Consider the following 20,780-nt stretch of genomic DNA (forward strand, 5'->3'; position numbering starts at 1 on the left):
GTTCAATTTTAAAACCTCCCTCCATACGAAGACCTATGACATGCAAGCCATGACAGTTTGACCTTCAACATACTCTGCTTGGTCTGTCCCCAACTCAGCTAACTCCTCCAACTAGCCAAGGTATCTCTACTCACCCACTTACACTGGAGTAACAGCTTGTAGTCATTCTGACTCAACCTTCCCCCTTCATTTCCTGAATCTAATAACAACCCAAGTTCTGCTGGGTTTTCTTAAGAGTAAACTGCCTCTCTCATCCAACCCCACTCTCCATTCCCATCCTTCTAAGATAGCTACAAGCTCATCTCCTCTCCTTTCTGGAACAGAAAAAAATCAGAAAAAACTAATCTCCTTTGGTTCCTCAAAGAAACGAAGGGTATTCATAAAGATACCATAACTGAATACCAACTTCTAGGGTAGGGTCTGGCAGACCTCAAACAATGGTGGGTAAAGACCACATCCTCTTCTTCTGGAGTAGGAAAAGAAACTGGAATTTTCCAGCAGATCACAAATACTTTTCTTTTTTTATTTCTTTCTTTCTTTTTTTTTTTTTTTTTGGAGAGAGAGAGCAAGCGAGCAAGCATGTGCACGCATGTATGCACAGGAGGGGCAGAGGAGAGAATCCTAAGCAGACTCCAGGCCCAGCCCAGAGCCTCACACAGGTTATCAATCTCAGGACCCTGAGAGATCATGATCTGAGCCTAAATCAAGAGGTGGACACTTAACCCAATGAGCCACCCAGGCACCCATGTTCATTGACACTTTCACAGTCAGATGTTAACTCTCAGTAAATAGCAACCCTGACAAATATTATGAAAAGGACATAGCAGAGATTAGTTCGCATGCCATTAAAAAGTGGCTTGTGTGCTATTTCTGACATTAGTGCCATGAAAAGCTTTTGCCTGCTCTTAGATAATGCACAATTTACATTCAACAGAAAAGGGGAAATTCCCAAAGAAAATTTGATCCAACTAACCTTTCTGCCTCTCCCAATATATAAATCCAGATGAAGGTAGGTAATGCAAACATTCCACTAAGGAAAGTCTCAAAGAGATGGTCAAACAAAATCTAATGAAATAATTGCAAAGGCAATAAAGATATATTCCCAACATATATGAATATGCAGCACCAAGAGGCTAATTTATTTATACTGCAAATGAAGGGCTCTGATTTAAGATAAAAGGAAATCTAGGACCTGTTTTAAAGTTTATCTGTCCCTTTGGCAGGGAACAGAATTTTATTTTATTAATGATCCTTAGGATATGCTTTATACTTTTAAGACTCCCCAATCAAGAAAACTTTAAATCCAGTATCTGAAATTCACAACCTAGTCGAAAGTTTTAATTTGTACTTCCCAGTTTTTTAAAAATATTCAAGAAAATTATGATGGAGTGACATCCTAAGTATTTCTGCTTCTGTTATCATTCCTGAGTTTTCCTATAAAGTGGCAGATATATTTAGTGTCAGGATCCTACTGCTATTCCAACTTTGTTGGGTTCTTCAAGTAAATAAATGAAATTAATTTCTACAAGGATGCTTCCATGTCTCGGAGTTTTCAGAAGGAATAAAGACATATGCATATCCTGTTTAGGACAACACCTTATGAAAAAGTCAAAAATCAAGCCAAAAAGCCTTAATTAAGGAACTATAGTTAAGAGGTATATTTAATAATTCCAATTCACACATTCTCTATTATCTGAAGCAGAAAGAAAAAGCAGGAATTGAAGTTCAATTAGATGTCCAGTTACAGCCATCTTAGGTGCTACTTTTAAGATCAACACTATGACATTCTTTCTGGCTATAACCTATGATACCATAACCCTGTAACATTTCATTCTAATTTTTCCTAAATGTATCCAGTAAGTTTAGCCTAAGTTCATTCAACACAATTTGAGGAATGTCCTTGTAATTCCAAGATTTAAGCTTTTGTCAACAGTAACTTAAAACCTTGAAGATGGAAGACATAATTAACAAATGCATATAAATACAAGCCATAAAAATTCAAAAGGAAATGCATCAATTTAGCCTGACATTTCTGTTTCAGAGAAATATTTTCTTGTACAACATCATGGCATTAATACAGAGCTCACCCAATCAGTTTTTACTTTACTGCCTTTTACCAACACTTGTCCGCATGAAAATCACAAAGATAATCTTGTCACAACTGAAGCCCGAAGTCACTATAAAAAGAATGTATCTTTTAACAAAGTAAATATTGTAGGACCTTTTGAACTGACCCTTAAGGATTAAAATGTTACATGTAACAACTATGTAATTTAAAATTCACACCAGGGGGGTGCCTGGGTGGCTCAGTGGGTAAAAGCCTCTGCCTTTGGCTCAGGTCATGATCCCAGAGTCCTGGGATCGAGCCCTCCATCGGGCTCTCTGCTCAGTGGGGAGCCTGTCTTTTTCTCTCTCTCTGCCTGCCCCTCTGCCTATTTGTGATATCTGTCTGTCAAATAAATAAATAAAATTAAAAAAAAAAGAACTGCTTAAAAAAATATGTAATAAAAAAATAAAATAAAATTCACACCAGCTAACTTCACCATCAAGCTATAATACGTATTCTTTCCAGCTTTAAAATAAAATAGAACCTAGTAAAACATATTACGGTTAACCAAGATCTCAAAAGAAAATCAAACTTGAGCCGCAAAGGGTGTGCTCCTAGGAGACTATTTTGATCGACATTGCTTCAGTTAACAGTTTAATTCTGCTGCCATTAAATAAGATAACATTAAGACAAATCAAGTATTTAGGATCCAACTGTCGAAAGCTATTGCTTACAAATAATCTCTGCAGCATCCTTCCTCTAGGTTAAATTACATTTTATAAGATGCTATTACATACATAATCTCTTTCAGTTTCAACTCTTTCGGAAATACTATTACTTTATTGACTAAAGTGCAAACAAAATATATCTTCCACACCTAAAAATACAAAATATTTTTATAATCTGGCTTCCAATTTCTAGTCAAAGGAAGGCAATTAAGGTGGTTTCTCATCTGTTTTACTTACAGTTCCTCCAACTATCCTTATCCTAACATGTAATCTTTTCTTTTTTTTTTTTTTTTTTTAAAACAACACAAATTGATTGTCTTCTAGTTGTTGATGTCAGAAGTCCAAAAAGGGTCTCATGGAGGAAAAATCAAGGTATTGGCAGGGTTGTGTTCCTTCTGGAACATGTAATCTTTTCTTGAGACATTCTTAGATGATTAACAATTTAACCAAGAAACTATTTTTAAAGGAAAGTGTAAATAAACATACTATCATTTCCAAATGCTATCCAAAACAATCAGGGGAATTTATTCTAGATCTATTAGCCCTGCCTGTAACTATAAACTAAACATGTCCAGAAATCTTGAAGATTATTATTTTTATCCACTAGTGAAAGAAATATTTAAAGCTTGGGGCGCCTGGGTGGCTCAGTGGTTGCGTGTCTGCCTTCCTCAAGTCATGATCCCAGGGTCCTGGGATCCAGCCCCGCATGCGGCTCCCTCCTCACACTGTACTCTCTGCTCTGCAGGAAGCCTGCTTCTCCCCCTGCTTGTTTCCCTCTCTCACTGTCTCTCCATCTCCGTCAAATAAATTTTAAAAAGAAAGAAAGAAAGAAAAGAAATATTTAAAGCTCTTTCAGTTTCAGGTACATTAAATTCATATTTTTCTATGAGAAAGGCCAAATTTATTCAAAAGGAGAAAAAAAAATTACTGGGAAGAAGAAATTATCTGCAAAATTCTCCAGCTAGAAATACCTTTCTAATAAACCAACCCTTTAAGTATAATTAATTAATTTTTTAAAAATCAGGAAAAGAGCCATTTACTTGTACATCTCAGATTGCCAGGTGGTATGCAAATTCAAAATAAACAAGCAAAAAGGAGCTCCAAACGTGCAAAAGGAGTTCCACAAAGGGATGTCTAGGACCAATCCCTGCAACTGCAGGAAATTAACACTTCAAATACTTCCTATGACTGGCAGGAAATATTCAAAAGGCATCCTGGAGGCTAAGGCTAAAAACTGGGTAAGCTCTGCTGATAAGTTTAAGTGAGACATGGGAGAAAGGTCCAGAAGAATTGAAACTGAAGTGCCAAAGAAAATTACCACCACTGTTGAAAGGAATCACAAGGATTAAGTCATTCCAACAACCCTTGTAGACTCGGCACACCACCTAAGAACCTTCATGCTAATGCCCCTGGAAGCTACTATCAATTCTACCCTGCTACATACCTAGAGATGTAATTTATCTATTTACCTACTAGCGGAGTATCTTCCTGGGGAACAGTAATAATCACTCAATCACTAATGCATGCTAACCATGTGTTAACCATCATTCTGAGCACTTCACATACCAGGCTTCATTTATCCCTCACACCAAACCTCCAAGAGGGCATTTTCTCATTTACAGATGGGAAAACTTAGAAACACAGTAATTCATCAGATTTTTTTAGGAGAGGAAAAAGTTACCTGTCAGGATTCAAATCCAAACCTGTCTCCTTCCACACTGGCCTCTGGTTTCTTGCTGGAGCCCCAACTTTCTCTATAGAATTAAAACTGTAACAGTAGAGAAAATTCTGTACTTGACTCACCCATTCCCTAATAATAGCAAATTCATACAGAGCATTTTGGCCACAACTGTTCCTCCTTTCGATATTCAGCTATCATAATGCCAGAAGGCATAATAGTATGCAAACACTGAGTTAGGCTATTTATAATAAGCATTTATTGAGCACTTACTATGGACCAGAAACATCTAAATGCTCATATCTCACATGGGGGGGGGGGGGAGGTGCCTGCGTGGCTCAGTTGTTTAAGCATCTGCCTTTGGCTCAGGTCATGATCCCAGAGTCCTGGGATCTAGTTCCCTGCCTGGCAAGGAGTCTGATACTCCCTCTCTCTCTGCCCCCACCCCGTGTTCCTTTTCTCTTTCTCACTCTCAAATAAAATGTTTAAAAAAAAAAAAAAAAAAGCCTCATATGGTAGGCTCTACCAATACCCTTATTTTATAGATGAAAAAGCTGAAACAAAAAAAGCCAAATTATGCTAAGTGGGGATCTGGCATTCAAATCAGGTTGCCAGAATTCACAGCACGTGATCTTAAACTCCTTCCTCTCTCCCTAGCTTCTGATTTCACCCTCTTTACTATGTAGACTAAGTATCAGCAATCCCAATTTATAGATGATGAAACAACAAAGACTAAGAAAGGTGAAGTTAACCACTGAACACAGATTTGAACTGTGCTGATTCACTTACATCAAGATTTTTTAACAGTACAGTAAATGTATTTTGTTCTCCTTACAATTTTCTCAACATTTTTTCTCTAGCTTACTTTCTTGTAAGAATACACTATATAATGCATATACAAAGGATGTGTTGACTTTATTATCAATTATTGTATAGCTTCCAGTCAACAGTAAGCTATTAGTAGTTCTGGGGGAGTCAAAATTTATAGTACATTTTCAAATGGGGGAGGTGGTGCCCCTAAACTCCACATTGTTCAAGAGTCAACCGTAATTTGCTTCTAGTCACAAAACTTTTAGTGGTTAAGGCATTGTTTGAATCCACTGTTTTTCCACACTCCCAAGATATTAATATATCATGTCAAAGGGGAATCCAACTATAAAAAGAAAAGCAATAATATTCTATGTATTTCAAGACAGTCCACTGAAAATTCTAGGTTATATGTAAATGCTTCTTAAAGCTGTTTAAATATGAGAAAAGAAAAAATGTTATGGTAATGAGAAACTGACAAAAAAGGCCTCTAGATTATTACAGGCAGAAAACCCCTGCAAGCTGTTGAGAACTGTATATTACTATGAGGCCAAATAATACAAACTCAGTCAGACATAAGCATGCAACATGCTCCCATCTCAACATCACTCCCTGTCACGTCAAGAGACAATATGAGAGTCAGCTTTATTCGTCATGCTCCTTTTTCTTAGAGATCAAGAAACAAAAGTAACCTCTAAGAATACACCTAGACTACTCTCTTAAATCTGGCAACACTTTGAAAGCAGAAGTTATTGATGTTATTTAAGATACAACTACCAAGAAACAAGTATATGAATGCATTTAATATTCTTTGTCTCTTGTGAAGAAAGGATTTGTCTTTCTGAAATCTGTAAACCAAGACAAAGAAGAGAAAGCCTCAGAAAAGTGATTTTTCCTTAATACCAGACAAAAACATTACTGCTTTTAAATGCTGTTTCTAAAAACCCAATTAGGTGGTATAACTCCTCTGCAGTTACATACTTAAGTATTTCAGAAAATGCCTTCCACCAATTATCCATCTATAGTAAAACTGAGCAATATAATCATGCCTCTTGTATTTCCTACATACCCCGGGGTCTCAGGCTTGCAAAACAAGTTATGCATATAAGAAACATCTATCCTAAAACTACCAGTTCTACTTAGGATAACTCAGCTTACATTCTCAAAAAACGGAAAAACAAGTGAGAAAGCAACCCATAAACCCCATTCCAGCTCCTCTGTACCACTTATAGATTTTAAAAACCAAAAGATACAAGAAGACAAATTGTAATTTTTAAGTATCTTTCATAGCATCTTGCAGGGGGTGAGGGGGGATTATCACACACAAGTCAGAAGTCAGTCCACAGAATAAATGTGGCTGTTTCAGGAGAGAAAATAATATTGAGTTGTTCAACGCTTTTGGAAAATAACCAGTGCTGTGTAATGAAAAACATTAAATATTTTAATGAGACCAAAGGAATCAAGTAACATGTGAACGATAATTTAGTGGTCCAAAGTATACAGTGGACAAACGAGTTCCACTGTCAACCTCCTAAATGATGTTTTGAAATACGGAAGAACTTTAAGCAAGGAAATCACCTCATAACATTCTGTTAAATTCTAAGTTATTTTTTCTGAACTGAAAAACCAATCTGCATTAATAAAAAAATTTTTCCTTTCTTATAAACTAATCCGGTCACATACCATCATCAAGGCTTGACATGCAAATATACAGAGATGCAGTCCATCCCCTTCCCTCTCCATTTCCACTTCCCCTCGAGTGATTCAAATGGCTATTTAAACAAGCACAGATGCTATCTGAAATGAAAACTTCCCTTCCATTCCCTAAGCTAAAGACAGCGGCGGCTTTCTCCGGAAAGCAGAATAAAGCTCAGTAGCCCACAGTACCTTAATTTCCGAAATTCCCTGTGTTATCAAAATAAAAGCTAATACCCGAAGAAAGCAATTCTTTGTATACTTCGCAAAAGAAAAAAATAAATCAGGAAAATAAAAAGGTGGAAAAATAAAGGCAACTTAAAAGCAAACCACCACACCCTCAACTCCGCGTTGCAACCCGTCTACCAGGGGCCTTTACCTTCATTTTCCATCGAAACTGCACTTGGGTTGATGGCTACAAGTCTTTAGTGTCAGCCGCGCCACACTGGGAATAGAGAGGAGAGGAGGACAAGGAAGAGAAGCCCCCGGAATCCCAGGCTGTCACCCCCTCTCCCGGCCACACGTCCCACGGCTGCTCCCACCACCCCTAGCAGCAGCATCTGCAAGAGAAACCGGGAGAAGCGGCGCTGACGACAGAGAGGGCGAGGAGGGGGACCCCCGCCCCGCCACCACGTCGGGAGCCCCCAGATCGCCTGCCCACCCCGTCAGCCACCCGCAACGCCCCCAGCTGAAGCCGGCGGGGCGGCGCCCTAGAGACACCCCCAAGCCGGGGTATCCTCGGGACACTCCCTCCCTCAGGACCTGGAAGTTTCTGGAAATTAGGGGCAATAGGTAACACCGGTGCCCTCCCAAAACCCCAGACCCCCTTCCTCCGGGCTGCGGGGGACTCACCCGCGAGGCTCGCGGGAGCGCCCTGCGTGCCTGGGGAGAAGAGGAGTGGCTCGCCGAGCGGCGGCGCCAGGCAGGAGCCTGCTCCCGGCGTGAGGAAGGAGCGAACCGGAGGGCGGTCAGGGAGGGGAAGGGAGAGGAGGTGTGGGGACCCGTCACGGTCGGCCCGGCCGACTCCGCGCGGCAGCGCAGGTCTGCCCCGCCTCCGCCTCCTACGCTCGGCCCCTCCCCGCCGCCCCCCGCCCCAGCACGCCCCGCACTCCCGGGCCTGCCGCGGACCGAGCTTTGTCGCTACTACTTCCGCTGTGAGGAGAGCGCGCGCACGCGCACTCGCACGCACAGGCGCAGACGGCGGAAATGAAGCGAAGGCCGGGCCACCCGCCCGGAAAAGGCTCTGGTTGGGTGCGGAGCAGTCCCGTAGGAGGGCACGCCGGGCCAGAGCCCCTCTCCCGCTCTACCTTCCCTGCAGAGGTTCCTCGCAGATCCCCGGGGACGGTGCCCGCCCGTTTCTACGCACCCACTGGGCGCGAGGGTCAGAGGCCCACCCGCTTCCCAGCCCCGGCCACGCATTCTCAAGAGGCAGCCGCGGGGACGGGCCAAGCGGGCAGGTACGATCATGCTCCCCGTCCCAGAGGTATTTGCGCGCCCTCAACAAAGGCGACATGGGAAGCCCCTCCCGTCGGGGTGGCCGTCACAATCTCGGCAGGCGACGCGAGGACTTCCGAGGGAAGGGGCGAACGCAGAGGGACTCTGGTGTTCTCACTGGGACTTCCACCCTCACTTGCAGACCCCTATCCCGGCTGCTTTGCGCTGACTGCGAGAGCAGGTAAATCGCGGGCGACTTCCCAGAGTTCTGTCCCTCTAAGGGATCCGCTAAAGTGCCTGTGTGTAATGAGAAGGCAAGGATCAGCCACGGAGCTCGAGGAGGACTCAGCCTTTTCAAGTGTGTGGAACCTAAAAGGTTGGAACTAGAAACAGCGTCCAGAGGCGGAAGCCGAAGAACGGGAATTAACCTCCTGACACTGGCTGTCTTTTGCCATTTGAACCTTTCATTTGCTCAGCCTCTCACCCAGACCCCCCAATAAGTGACTTTTTTTTTTTAAGATTTTATTTATTCATTTGACAGACAGAGATCACAAGTAGGCAGAGAGGCAGGGTGAGAGGAGGAAGCTGGCTCCCTGCCGAGCAGAGAGCCGGATGTGAGCTCCATCCCAGGATCCTGGGATCATGACCTGAGCTGAAGGCAGAGGCTTTACCCCACTGAGCCACCCAGGCGCCCCCAATAAGTGACTTTTTTATGGACAGTTGATGTTAAGCTTTGGTAAGCCTGGAACAGGAGACTAAACCGAAGTCCTCTCGCACCTAAGTCCACTAGAGGGCAGCGCTACACCTGCTGAGTTCGACCGCACCCGCCACAAAGAACTGTAAAGACCGCAGGAGTCCTCCCTTGTGTGCTAGGGGTACTTTTCTCCATCAACACCTACTCTCATTAAAAAGCTTGCCCTTTATCTCAGGTTCTGTAACACTAACGGATATGTTCTCTGACCACTTGTTCAACGTCAAAATAAACATGCACCGGGTTACCTGTCTTCCCTATTTAATCTCGTGGAACTAGTCTAGGACCAAAAGTTTTGGACAGCTTTCTAGCTTTACTTTTCAGTTAAGATTTGAGTCCCGCATCGGGCTCTCTGCTCAGCAGGGAGCCTGCTTCCCTCTCTCTCTCTCTGCCTGCCTCTCTGTCTACTTGTGATCTCTGTCTGTCAAATAAACAAATAAAATCTTAAAAAAAAAAAAAAAGATACATTGAGATTTTATTCAACGACGTCACTTTTAAGTTCCAAAACAAAACATAAAAATCAGAGTGAACTAGTTCGTAGTCTCAGAGTTACTATCTATCACACCCCTTTGGCTTACAGGCTTAGGGACTTTTGCCCAGCCAGTGGTGTTACAAACCTCATTTGTAAAACAATGTGCTAACTCTTGCTCAATGTTGTAATCAATTTGTAATGATTATTAGTTACTATACTTATTGGACCTCGACACCACTGCATCGTATTAAAAACACAACCACCTAAGTAGAAAATGTAAATGTAGACATTATTTGATATTAATATATGATCTTACAAAATAGAGGACAATTTCCCTATACAATTTCCCTATACTTGATTGCTTTAATTAGCTCAGACATTTTTTCCTTTTTTTATTATTAACATATAATTTATTACTTGTTTCAGGGGTACAGGTCTGTGATTCATCAGTCTTACACAACACACAAGTGCTCACCTCAACACATGCCCTCCCCAAGTCCATCACCCAGCCACCCCACCCCCCCCAAGCTCAGACATTTTTCTAAAATAACTTAAGAATTATCTGCTGTGCAGTGAAATACAGTACCCCAGCATTAACAGAATTCCTCCTTAACTCCCCCGAGGATATAGCACCGCATGGCTTAAACCTAAAGTAGCTTACCCTGGAATTTTACTTTTTGGTTGCCTAAACTGTGAAAGCCATTGTTCCTATTACTAAGGCAAATAAGAAACTGGATAAAACCAGCTTTGTCCAGATGAATTGTTACGTTCTGCCTGCATTCTTAATCCACCATCAGTCATCTCACAAATTCCTAGGCTGGGGAGCTGCAAAAACCCTTTAAGGATAGTTGGTTCAGCCGCTCAGCTGATCCTTCAGCCTTATCAACACTTCTCCACAGAGTGATCCTCTTCTGTGTCTGAACACCTCTTCTACGAAGCTAGCCAACATCAGTAGCACCAGTTTTGACTTCCTATGTAAATGAAAGGTAGCATAGCATTCACTGTTCAAGCCAGAGCAGTGGGGACTGCTTGAGCCATAAGTTTCAGAAATCCTCTTCCTTAAAAAAAAGAAAGAAAGAGAAAAAGGAATCCACTTTCCTCTTTCAGCATTCTCCTCTGACCAACTAACCTTCCATGAGACTTTGATATAGCAATCTCCACCTCCTCATCTTGGGGGAAGGGGACTAAAATATATGTACACTCAATTATGTCATATATATCCACGTGTATATACATTCATCTATACATATAGATACATATATATTACAATATTTTAGATACAGATGTATGCATAATAACCAGCCTTTCCCTCAAAAGATTGTTTTGAGGATCTGATAAAGTGAAGACAGGTTGTAAATTATAGGGACTCTGAAAGTATAAGCTTATACAGAGAAATAAGCAAAACAGCATTAGCTAGCTAGAATGAGATTAATTAGATTAATGGCAATGAAATCTATTAGGTTCAAGTTCCCTCTGTCTTCTTTTTTACAAATCAGTGCTCTAAAAATCTACTCATTGGGTTCTGAATATTTAACCTACAAAATTAATTAAATATATCTGATGCCAAAGGTGTTCAAAGGTGATGTCAAAGGTGAGCAATAAAGGGGAATTTGTCAGGTACCTCTGCTTAGAGGAAATCTACAAATAGGGAAGATTGAGGAAGATGGTCATGGTGTTCTAATTTTATTTATACTGCACCTTATTACACAAAGGATGTGAGGCATCTTTTTTTATATAACAAATTTGATAGCTGGCATTTTTATGAACCTAAATGATGAAGAAATATGTGGTCCTTTAGGATTTAAAAATTAACCCAGAAAAGGTTATTTTTAAATCTTTCCTTAATATTTTATTGTAAAGGCTATTTTAACCTTGTTTTATGTACCAACGGTTAATAGTTAAGGAGTTTTACCTAGCTGTTAGGAAAAAAGTTGTCATTTTTTTAAGGTAAATATTTTAAAAGCATATAAAGACACAATGCTTTATTGTTATAAGCTAACCTGCTCAAACAGAACAACAGAAGTATTTTTCATCCTGTGAGAGAAAGGACATGCTAAGAGTCAAGTCCGGGGAAATACAGTCTTCCTATAAGAAGCATCATATTCAATCAATATCTAACAACCACCTGCCAGAATTGCTGTAAATGTGCTTGGTTCTCTGTCTTAGCAGTGCTGGAAGAGTAAAAATAAGAAAGAAGAATAAAAATCAAACGAGCTCAAAAATGATGTAGCTGTGTTTTGGTGGGCTTTACTAGCACGGAGATACCAAAACTTTACAAATATTTTATCAGCCCACAAAATTGCATAACTTCTACACGTGCTAGCATTTCCTTGCTAAAACTGAGCAGAAGAAACTAGAGATTTTAAAGAGTGCTTTTTTAATTTTTGAAGTTTATACGTGACTCAGTTCCCCCATTCATCAAGTTCTGAGCCTGTGGTGATATTTGGGATCTTTTAATATGTACTATCAATCTAATGGATTAGAGGTGGAGGGTAGGTGGGAGCACAGATAAGAACAAGAAAGGGAAAAAGGAGAGCAATTCAGTGGCTCATTTGGTTGTCTGCCTTTGACTCAGGTAATGATCCCAGGGTCCTGAGATGGAGTCCCACATAGGTCTCCCTGCTCAGTAGGGAGCCTGCTTCTCCCTCTGCCTCTGCCTGCTCCCTCTGCTTGTGATCCCTCTCTCTCACTTACTCTCTTTCTCAAATAAATAAAATCTTTTTTAAAAAAGGGGGGTGGTGGAGGGAAAGCAAAGTGAGTATACGTCCCATATCCAGAAGTCATCTCTGGACTTCATTGTTTTCATGGAAAATAGACATACAATATTCTGTATTACATACACACCAAGATTTATCTTGAGGTAAAAATGTACACATTTAAAAGATATTCTGTCTAGTTTCCAAGCTGGCATAATTATCTCTGGCCCAAAAACATTTGTCTGTAGTAAATATCTAATAAAGACCTATTGAATAAATGGGCAATCTGGAAAGTGGTCATTATAAATACATATATGTTGTTGAATGAATAAACATAACCCCACCTTTTTATTTTTTTCTACTTCTACTTTCCTGTAAAGCAAAGAATTAAGGGATTTTCTAAGGTTTAAAATTGAACTTAAATCTCCAAATCACAAAGGGGTTAACTAGTACAACTTGGTCTGAACAAGAATAAGTCCTAACCATTGTAGGAAGTATTAAAAATTGAGCACTGCTCAAAGCAGATGAAATTTCACACCCAGATTTTGAACCCAGGTAACCATTTGAAATTAAAAGATAACGATGTTGAGGTGGCTGCTTCCATGTACCAAGGAAATTTCAGCTGAGATTGTGCTTTGGGTTTTGATGGCATGCATATCAATGGCTGACAAAGCCAAAAGCACTATAGTTTCCTGCAGTCTTTGGTTATTACCTTAAGTATCCAGGAATCCACTCTCAGACAAGACAGCTTGGAAACTAGGTATAAGCAACAGGCCTTAGAATAGCCAACTACATTAAGTTGCCACTGGCCAGCATTTTCTCCTCGTTTTGTAAGTTTTACAGATAGTTTGGTCATAAATTAGTTGAAACTATCAGACAGATTCCATATTATATCTGCTGGTCCCTTGCTGTGTTGGAAGTAATAGCCTAGGCACCCTCCCTCCATTTAAATCCTTCCTCAATTTCACATCAGAAACATTTTCAATCTCTGTTTACTGTGTTGCACAATGGGGGCTGAGAGAGCTTTGAGAAAGGTTGCATTTCCTCAGACTGCCAAAATGGTACATTTTGCACTTTAAAAGTTTTCTACCCCATCATTTTCTAGAAGTCTTTATTTTTTGCAAAGCTTGCATCTTTGCCTGAACTTGTCCCAAGTCCTTCCAGGCCCCCTGCAGAAATCATCTCTCTCCACTGCGCTTCCTATTGTGAGAACAAATGGGGGAAAAGGCACAAAAATGCCATTATGATAATAAATTAGAGAGGGAGATCAACAGCACAGAAATTGCCCCAGGTTTTATGAGGATTCTGAAGGTTAGCCCTGGATGGTCATGCAAACAGACCATATTCCTATTGAGCACACTATACAAAATAGGAACCCATACCAAAGAGATGGTTCATAAAACAGCTTACAGAGAAAGGAGAAATGCAATTTGGCAAGATGGTTTGCAAGTAGATGATAGAGAAGGAGAATTAAAAATTGGCAGAAAGGAGTTCTTGCAACACAAGCAAATTGTTAAATCTTCAAGTTAGAAAATTCATCACTACAAATAATCTGATGGGAAATTGGATTAGCAGCATTTTCTATACTTTCAGACAACTTTATTTTTGCTTTCTGGGTTATAAAAGGGAAGGTGTATGTAGCCTATTTCAGAAGATATTAAAAACTTAATATTGCTGAATATTCTATATTTGGAGGATCAAGAAAATGGGGATTCTAGATAGTAAGGGAATAAAGCTTTCTACAGGCCAGGAACAAATAAGCTCAAGTGCAAATTTGGGGCTTGAACTGGCCCAAGCAGTCCCTAGTTCAAACAGTTGAATGCAGAACTATTTACTAAGAAACCGCTACCTCAACCATAGGAATCCTGGTGTTCAAAGTGAGCAGTGTCCCTCTCTAGAATACTGAACAGGAAGCTGACAGACTGAAAATGCCATCAGGCCCTAGGAGGAGAGCAAAACGAACTCTCTTTATCATATTCCAAATGATAAAGTACATCTTGTAATGAATCTTATCAGTGATCCTCAAACATCCATTCCCCTCCAGGATCATTAGACTAAATTAGTGTTTCTCAAAGTGTGGCCCCCACTACCAGCAGCAGCAGCATCACTTGGGAACTCATCAGCAATGCAAATTCTCAGATCCCACTCAGACCTACTGAGTCAGAAATTCTGGGTGGTTGGACTCAGCAATCTGTGATTTAACAAGCTTTCCCCATAATTTTGAATGTTTGGAAGTGCTGCAGCCACCTTATTACCCCACCTACCCCTCTTTCTCGCAAAAATCCAACACCAAGGATGGCAAAGTAGTGATCAGAGGAAGCCAAGTCCTTTAACACATAATTAAGCTAACAAATGAACCGGTCCTAGAGACTGTCCTACCACAAGACTTCCTTTAATATAAGATAATAAACAAATTGTATTTTCTGTTACTTGCAGCTGGAAACATCCTGATAGAGTGAGAAAAAGTAGTTTGCTTTAGATAAATGGGTTAATGTATTAGTTGGTTGGTACTTTGGCTGCTCTGATAAAACTTAAAAGAATTCAAAATACTGTGACATATCCAAGTGATAAAATGTTAGAATACTTTAGGTACTAAAGGCAATGTTAATCAATGGGAAGTTACAGAGTAAGATCTAAGTAAAAAAAAAAAAAAAAGAACTGAACAGGGGAGTATTGTCTGTTTTTTTAGGTTAGGTGATTTCCATATTAGCATATAAAGTAAAAAACTGGCTTTTAATTTCAGAAACTCCTTTGACCAATTTTACCTATTACTATTCAGTAGTATTTCTTTTAAAGATTTTATTTATTTGACAGAGATCACAAGTAGGCAGAGAGGCAGGCAGAGAGAGAGGGGGAAGCAGCCTCCCCACCCAGCAGAAAGCCCAATGCGGGGCTCCATCCCAGGACCCTGAGATCATGACCTGAACCAAAGGCAGAGGCTTAACCCTCTGAGCCACCCAGGCGCCCCAGTAGTATTTTTTTAATCTTTTTTTTTTTTCTTTTAAAGATTGATTGATTGATTGATTGATTTGACAGAGAAAGGGAGAGAGATAGCAAAAGAAGGAACACAAGCAGGGGGAAGTGGGAGAGGGAGAAACAGGCTTCCCGTGGATCAGGGAGCCCAGTGAGGGGCTTGATCCCAGGACCCTAGCTCATGACCTAATCTAAAGGCAGACACTTAACAACTGAGCCACCCAGGCATCCCTAATCAGGAGCATTTTTAAATTATGTTATTCTGCACATTATTTTGAAAACTAGTTAGATTTTAGAATTTTTATTTTCTAAATAAAAATCTAAATAAAAAACTTCTAGTTGTGTGCCCTAGACCAGACTTTTTCTTGTTTATTTCTTTTTTCTTGTTTACTCAGCTAATGACTACTTAGTGATAATTCTACTGTGAAATTGCTAAAATAAAATTAAGTTTTCCACAGTCATTTTTTTTTCCAACAAACTTGATAAAACATTTATTGTCTTGAGGTTTGCACATCAACTTGCATCTATTTTCTGACTTAGAGCAGTTAAAAAGCTATGACATTAAGAAAAAAAAAACTAAACATATTCTTCCCCTATTTTAAATTATTAAATTGCTCATTTTAACCCTAAAAAGCACTTGGAAAGGTAAATATTGCATGCTTGATTAAAGGATTTGTTTTACTTTTAGGGAAATGAAAATCAATTTCACTGAACAGCTAACAAAACACATTTGTTTAGGGTTTTTCAGTTGACATAACACTTCCAGGTACATAATTAAATTTAATCCTCACAACCCTGTGAGGTAAGCAGACTAGATCTTGTTGATTGCTTTTTATAGCTAACAAGGCTAGGACTCACAGGTGAAGCTCTTTGAACAAGAATTTCTCACTATTCAACATCAAAGCCAGGAGTCTAATATCCATCTTGGCTCCTATTTCCTTAAAGCTACCTCTGTGACATATTAGAGAACATGTGAGAAGCTGCCCTATTTACTGGATTACCTTTTACAATTTATCTTTCTGTTTTGTTACATCTTTCAACTCAATAGGGCACCCTGAAACCTTGATGGCCATTAATTCCTGAGCCTAGCATATCTGCCCCATAGCTCATTCAATGATATTTAAGAATGGTATTAATTAGTAAGGACTTGATTTTACGACATCCTTGGTCATTGTCTACATCTCTTCACTTGTTCTTGCTTAACCTTTAGACGTTGGGGAAATCATGCTCCAAGCAGAAGCTATTCTAGAATCCCTTGGGTTTATCTTCTCAGAGTAGAAATTAGTGCTAAAATGGAAGTATAATCCTAATAGTAAATAATTACAGACAGGCATGTTAGAGAGATTATTCAATAGGTAATTGAGATGTGTTCATTAACATGCTTTATTGAAAAATCAACAAAATACATATTAAACACATGTCCTAAGGATCTAAAAACCACTGAACAAGTTTAGGAATATTGATTTTATTCTAAGTGGTAAATTTTTCTTTCTTCTGATCTTATAATTATATTTGCATATTAACCAGAGTTAGAGGTAAGGTAAAATTGAGAGATTTTGTTTTTAATGATTTTAGGGGTGCCTGGGTGCCTTTGTTGGCTAAGCGTCTGCCTTTGGCTCAGGTATTGATTCCAGAATCCTGGGATTGAGCTCCACATCCGGCTCCCTGCTCAGCTGGAAATCTGCTTCTCCCGCTGCCTGCTGCTCCTCTGCTTGTGCTCTCTCTATTTCTCTTTGGCAAATACATAAAATCTAAAAAAAAAAAAAAAAGACTTCATAATGGTTTTAGATAGTATAGAGGACATACAATGATTACACCTTTTTTAATCCCATTATTTAAATCAAAAATTACAATTTTCAGTTGCCACATCACTTCAATCAGTACACAGATACAAAAGAAAGAATTAAAAAGATAAAAACATATTTTAGATTACTCTTGTGATGAGAGACAGAAGCAGGCAAGTGTTCACATTTAGCCCAGAAGGCTGACCTAGAGCCTGCATAATTTTGATAAGGATCAAATCTGTACTGGTTGCTACATATTTAGATCTCATGACTGCCCGTGCATCTCACTGATGGCTAATACGGAGCTGAATGATAAGTACCAGAGAAATCTTGAGAAAGTAGTTCTATGAGTAGAAATTCAAAGAAAACGTTCATGCTCCCTGCACCTCCCCCTTGAGCACTAAGCATAGAACCACCAGCTTCATACAACAAAAGTGCAGCTCTTTCAGCCCATAGGTCCGGTCCCTGTGCTACTTAAATAAACTTCCTAAGTTGTACCATAAAACATCTCAAGAATTCTTTCTTGATCATCTCATTCAATGATCCTGCAACACTTATGGCAAGACACTACTCAATGACTTCTTGCCTTACTGAGGATTATATAATGCTACTAGGCATAGGGCAGCTGTGGTTGAAAATGGCCAGTTAAGAACCTACGAAGCTTTAAATCATCATCACTATCCCACTGGCTTTGGCAATGACTCTCCATCTTCCAAACAGCATATGTGCTCGAAAAGGTGCAAACCCTGTCAGCTTTGATTTTTGAAAATATGCATCACCAAATGATCTGCATTGGTTGCATCAGTGGTTCTCAAACCTACTACCCAGGGAACTTTTTAGAAGTGCAAATTATGTGGCACCCCCCTCAGACCTACTGAACTGGGGGTAGGGGCCTGTATCCTAATATTTAACTAGTCCTTCAGGTGATTCCAGTGTTAAAATTTGAGCACTGATTTACAGGAAACTTAAAACTTTCATCTAAAAATATTTTGATCATGCCAATAGTCCTTAATTCTAAAAAATAGTGTGAGAGTATATATCCATATTTTAAACCTTCTCCAGCATTTCCCAAAGAATGAAATAAATTCTTAAAATAATTATCTTAAAGTTATAGGACTTTGGCCTTCTTTGAGTAGATACGTGTTGGTCTAAAACAAGTTATTTTAAATGACCAGGGGAAAGGACATTAAGACTGAAAGAGATCACATTTCTCCCCTCTTAAATAACTGAGCAGTTTGGTATGGAGGAAAACAAAAATTAGAGGGGCCATGCACAGGCAATGGAGCTATAGTTGTGTTGCCAGCTCTAAGTCAGTCTTTGTTTTCTTATCTCAGGTCAGGACCTTTGGAACAATGTGTCTTTGACCGGGTGTATGAACCTTTGGCAGCCTAGTTAAATGAAAGAAGTGGAGGAAACCTTCATAAGTAGAAAATGTCATTCTATTGAAACAGTGTATTTGTTAGAGAAATAGTTTCAGCCTTTAAAAACAAAACATTTAAAAAAAAACTGTATAACATTTCAGAGGCTACAAAAATTTTTTTGAAGTACATTATACAGAAATTATGTGTTGGGGATATAGCAAATGGATCCTTTTTAAGACTAATGAAATAGGGTTTTACACTATTCAATTGGTATAAACAATTTGATTACAAACTATGCACTCATAAGACCAAAATACTTGTGTGATGTGCTTTATTTATTTTGAGATGTACTTATAGGCCATAGCCTAGTTTAGTAGTAAATATTATAATAGGATTAGTGGTATAGGACACAATTACAAGGACTGCTTACATTAAGGGCAGTTATTTGCAGAACAAAGGAAGAAGAACAAATGAGTCAAGAGTTTCTACCAAGAGGATAGTGGCGCCTGGGTGGGACAGTATGCCAGTAAGTGACCAACTCTTGATTTCAGCTCCTGTCATGATCTCAGGATTGTGAGATCAAGCCCATGTTGGGCTCCACACTGAGTATGGAGTCTGCTTGAGAGTCTCTCTCCCCCTGCCCCTCCCCCTGTTCTCTCTCTCTCTCAAATAAATATGTCCTTTTTTTTTTTTTTAAAGATTTTATTTATTTATTTGAGAGAGAGAGACAGTGAGAGAGAGCATGAGCGAGGAGAAGGTCAGAGAGCGAAGCAGACTCCCCATGGAGCTGGGAGCCTGATGTGGGACTCGATCCCGGGACTCCAGGATCACGCCCTGAGCCGAAAGCAGTCGTCCAACCAACTGAGCCACCCAGGGCACCTGGGTGGCTCAGTGGGTTAAAGCCTCTGCCTTCAGCTCAGGTTATGATCCCAGGATCCTGGGATGGAGCCCCTCATTGGGCTCTCTGTTCGGCAGGGAGGCTGCTTCCTCCTCTCTCTCTGCCTACTTGTGATTGCTCTGTCAAATAAATAAATAAAATCTTTAAAAAAGAGAGAGATTTTATTTGTTTATTTGACAGAGAGAGGTGAGAGAGAGAGAGAACACAAGCAGGGGGTGAGGGAGAGGGAGAAGCAGGCTTCCCACCAATCAGGGAGCTTGATGCAGGGCTTGATCCCAGGACCCCGGTATCATAACCTGAGCCAAAGGCAGATGCTTAACAAGTGAGCCACCTCGGTGCTCCTAAATAAATATATCTTTTTTTTTTTTTTTAAGATTTTATTTATTTATTTGACTGAGATTGAAAGTAGGCAGAGAGGCAGGCAGAGAGAGAGGAGGAAGCAGGCTCCCTGCCGAGCAGAGAGCCTGATGCGGGGCTCGATCCCAGGACCCTGGGATCATGACCTGAGCCGAAGGCAGAGGCTTTAACCCACTGAGCCACCCAGGCGCCCCTAAATATATCTTTTTAAAAAGAGGAGTATCTACATGAGAAAACTGAGCATTTGAACACCACTACCAGAAGCAAAATACAGCAAAGATATCCAACATAAAGGTGATTTTATCCAGAGACAAGTTATGGTAACTATGTTATAATTGCAGATAACAGATGAGTTTGCAATAGCTTGATTAGATCTTAATGAATTCTTAAAGACTTTCTTTAGTGCTATAACCTTTCTACGATGTTGTCTTTAACAGCAATAACATGCTTTTTCTCTATGTGTGTTAACTGTCCTGCTTGGAAGGATAGTAGATGGTGTGTTTAATTTTATTACACCACTATAGGAGTTTTGAGGTCTGTTGTATTTGCAAATTACATTACAAATAACAAGTCCTTTGCAAATATAAATGGGGGTGTGGGTGGGAGACCTTTGAGATTTAATAGTATCATAACATTTCAATCTTCATAGTGCCACTTACTGTAGAGCAAAATACACTGAAAGAACATCCTCCATTGAAGAAATCCTCTATTTCATTCAATGGAGTTGGGAGCTCAACCTGCTCAGAATGGGACCACATCAGTATTACTTTCAAAGCCACTCTATGGCATGGACTCTTGTGTATTATGTTTGGTATACATACCATTTTTGTGTGTGATGTCATTCCTTCAGAGCTGGATTTTCTTGGAAACCAAGGAAACGAGTTTCAGGGCCCTCCACATATAAAGGCCCCTTTCAAGGCCCTTAAAGGGACTCTAGCAATGTTCTCATGGTCTTATGGCTTGGTAAAATTTGCAAAGGATATTTTTACTGCAATTGATTTTAGAGTTACTCTTTTCGCTGACCTTTCCTCCTTCACACTTCTCCTGTCAGGCAGCACTGGGCCACCCCAGGGCAAAATTTTAGATCTGGCTTAAAAGA

The 20,780-nt window shown here is 39.9% G+C and overlaps 1 protein-coding gene across 5 annotated transcripts in view; it reads right to left on the minus strand.

Annotated features, from left to right (window-relative positions):
* Positions 1-20,780, minus strand: part of ATP2C1 (ATPase secretory pathway Ca2+ transporting 1) — a 177,017-nt gene that overhangs the window by 133,845 nt on the left and 22,392 nt on the right. The window contains exons 1-2 of one of the 5 annotated variants that reach the window (XM_044252385.1): positions 7,808-7,894; positions 7,335-7,515 (exon numbers count right to left, since the gene is read on the minus strand). The exons of the other annotated variants lie outside the window; for them this stretch is intronic. Coding sequence (XP_044108320.1) covers positions 7,335-7,340 — 6 coding nt within the window. The 5' untranslated portion in view covers positions 7,341-7,515; positions 7,808-7,894. Of the gene's footprint in view, positions 1-7,334; positions 7,516-7,807; positions 7,895-20,780 lie in introns of those variants that run through there. 5 annotated transcript variants of the gene reach the window in all.

Source organism: Neovison vison, chromosome 6, assembly GCF_020171115.1.
Source record: "Neovison vison isolate M4711 chromosome 6, ASM_NN_V1, whole genome shotgun sequence".
Classification (NCBI taxonomy): domain Eukaryota; kingdom Metazoa; phylum Chordata; class Mammalia; order Carnivora; family Mustelidae; genus Neogale; species Neogale vison.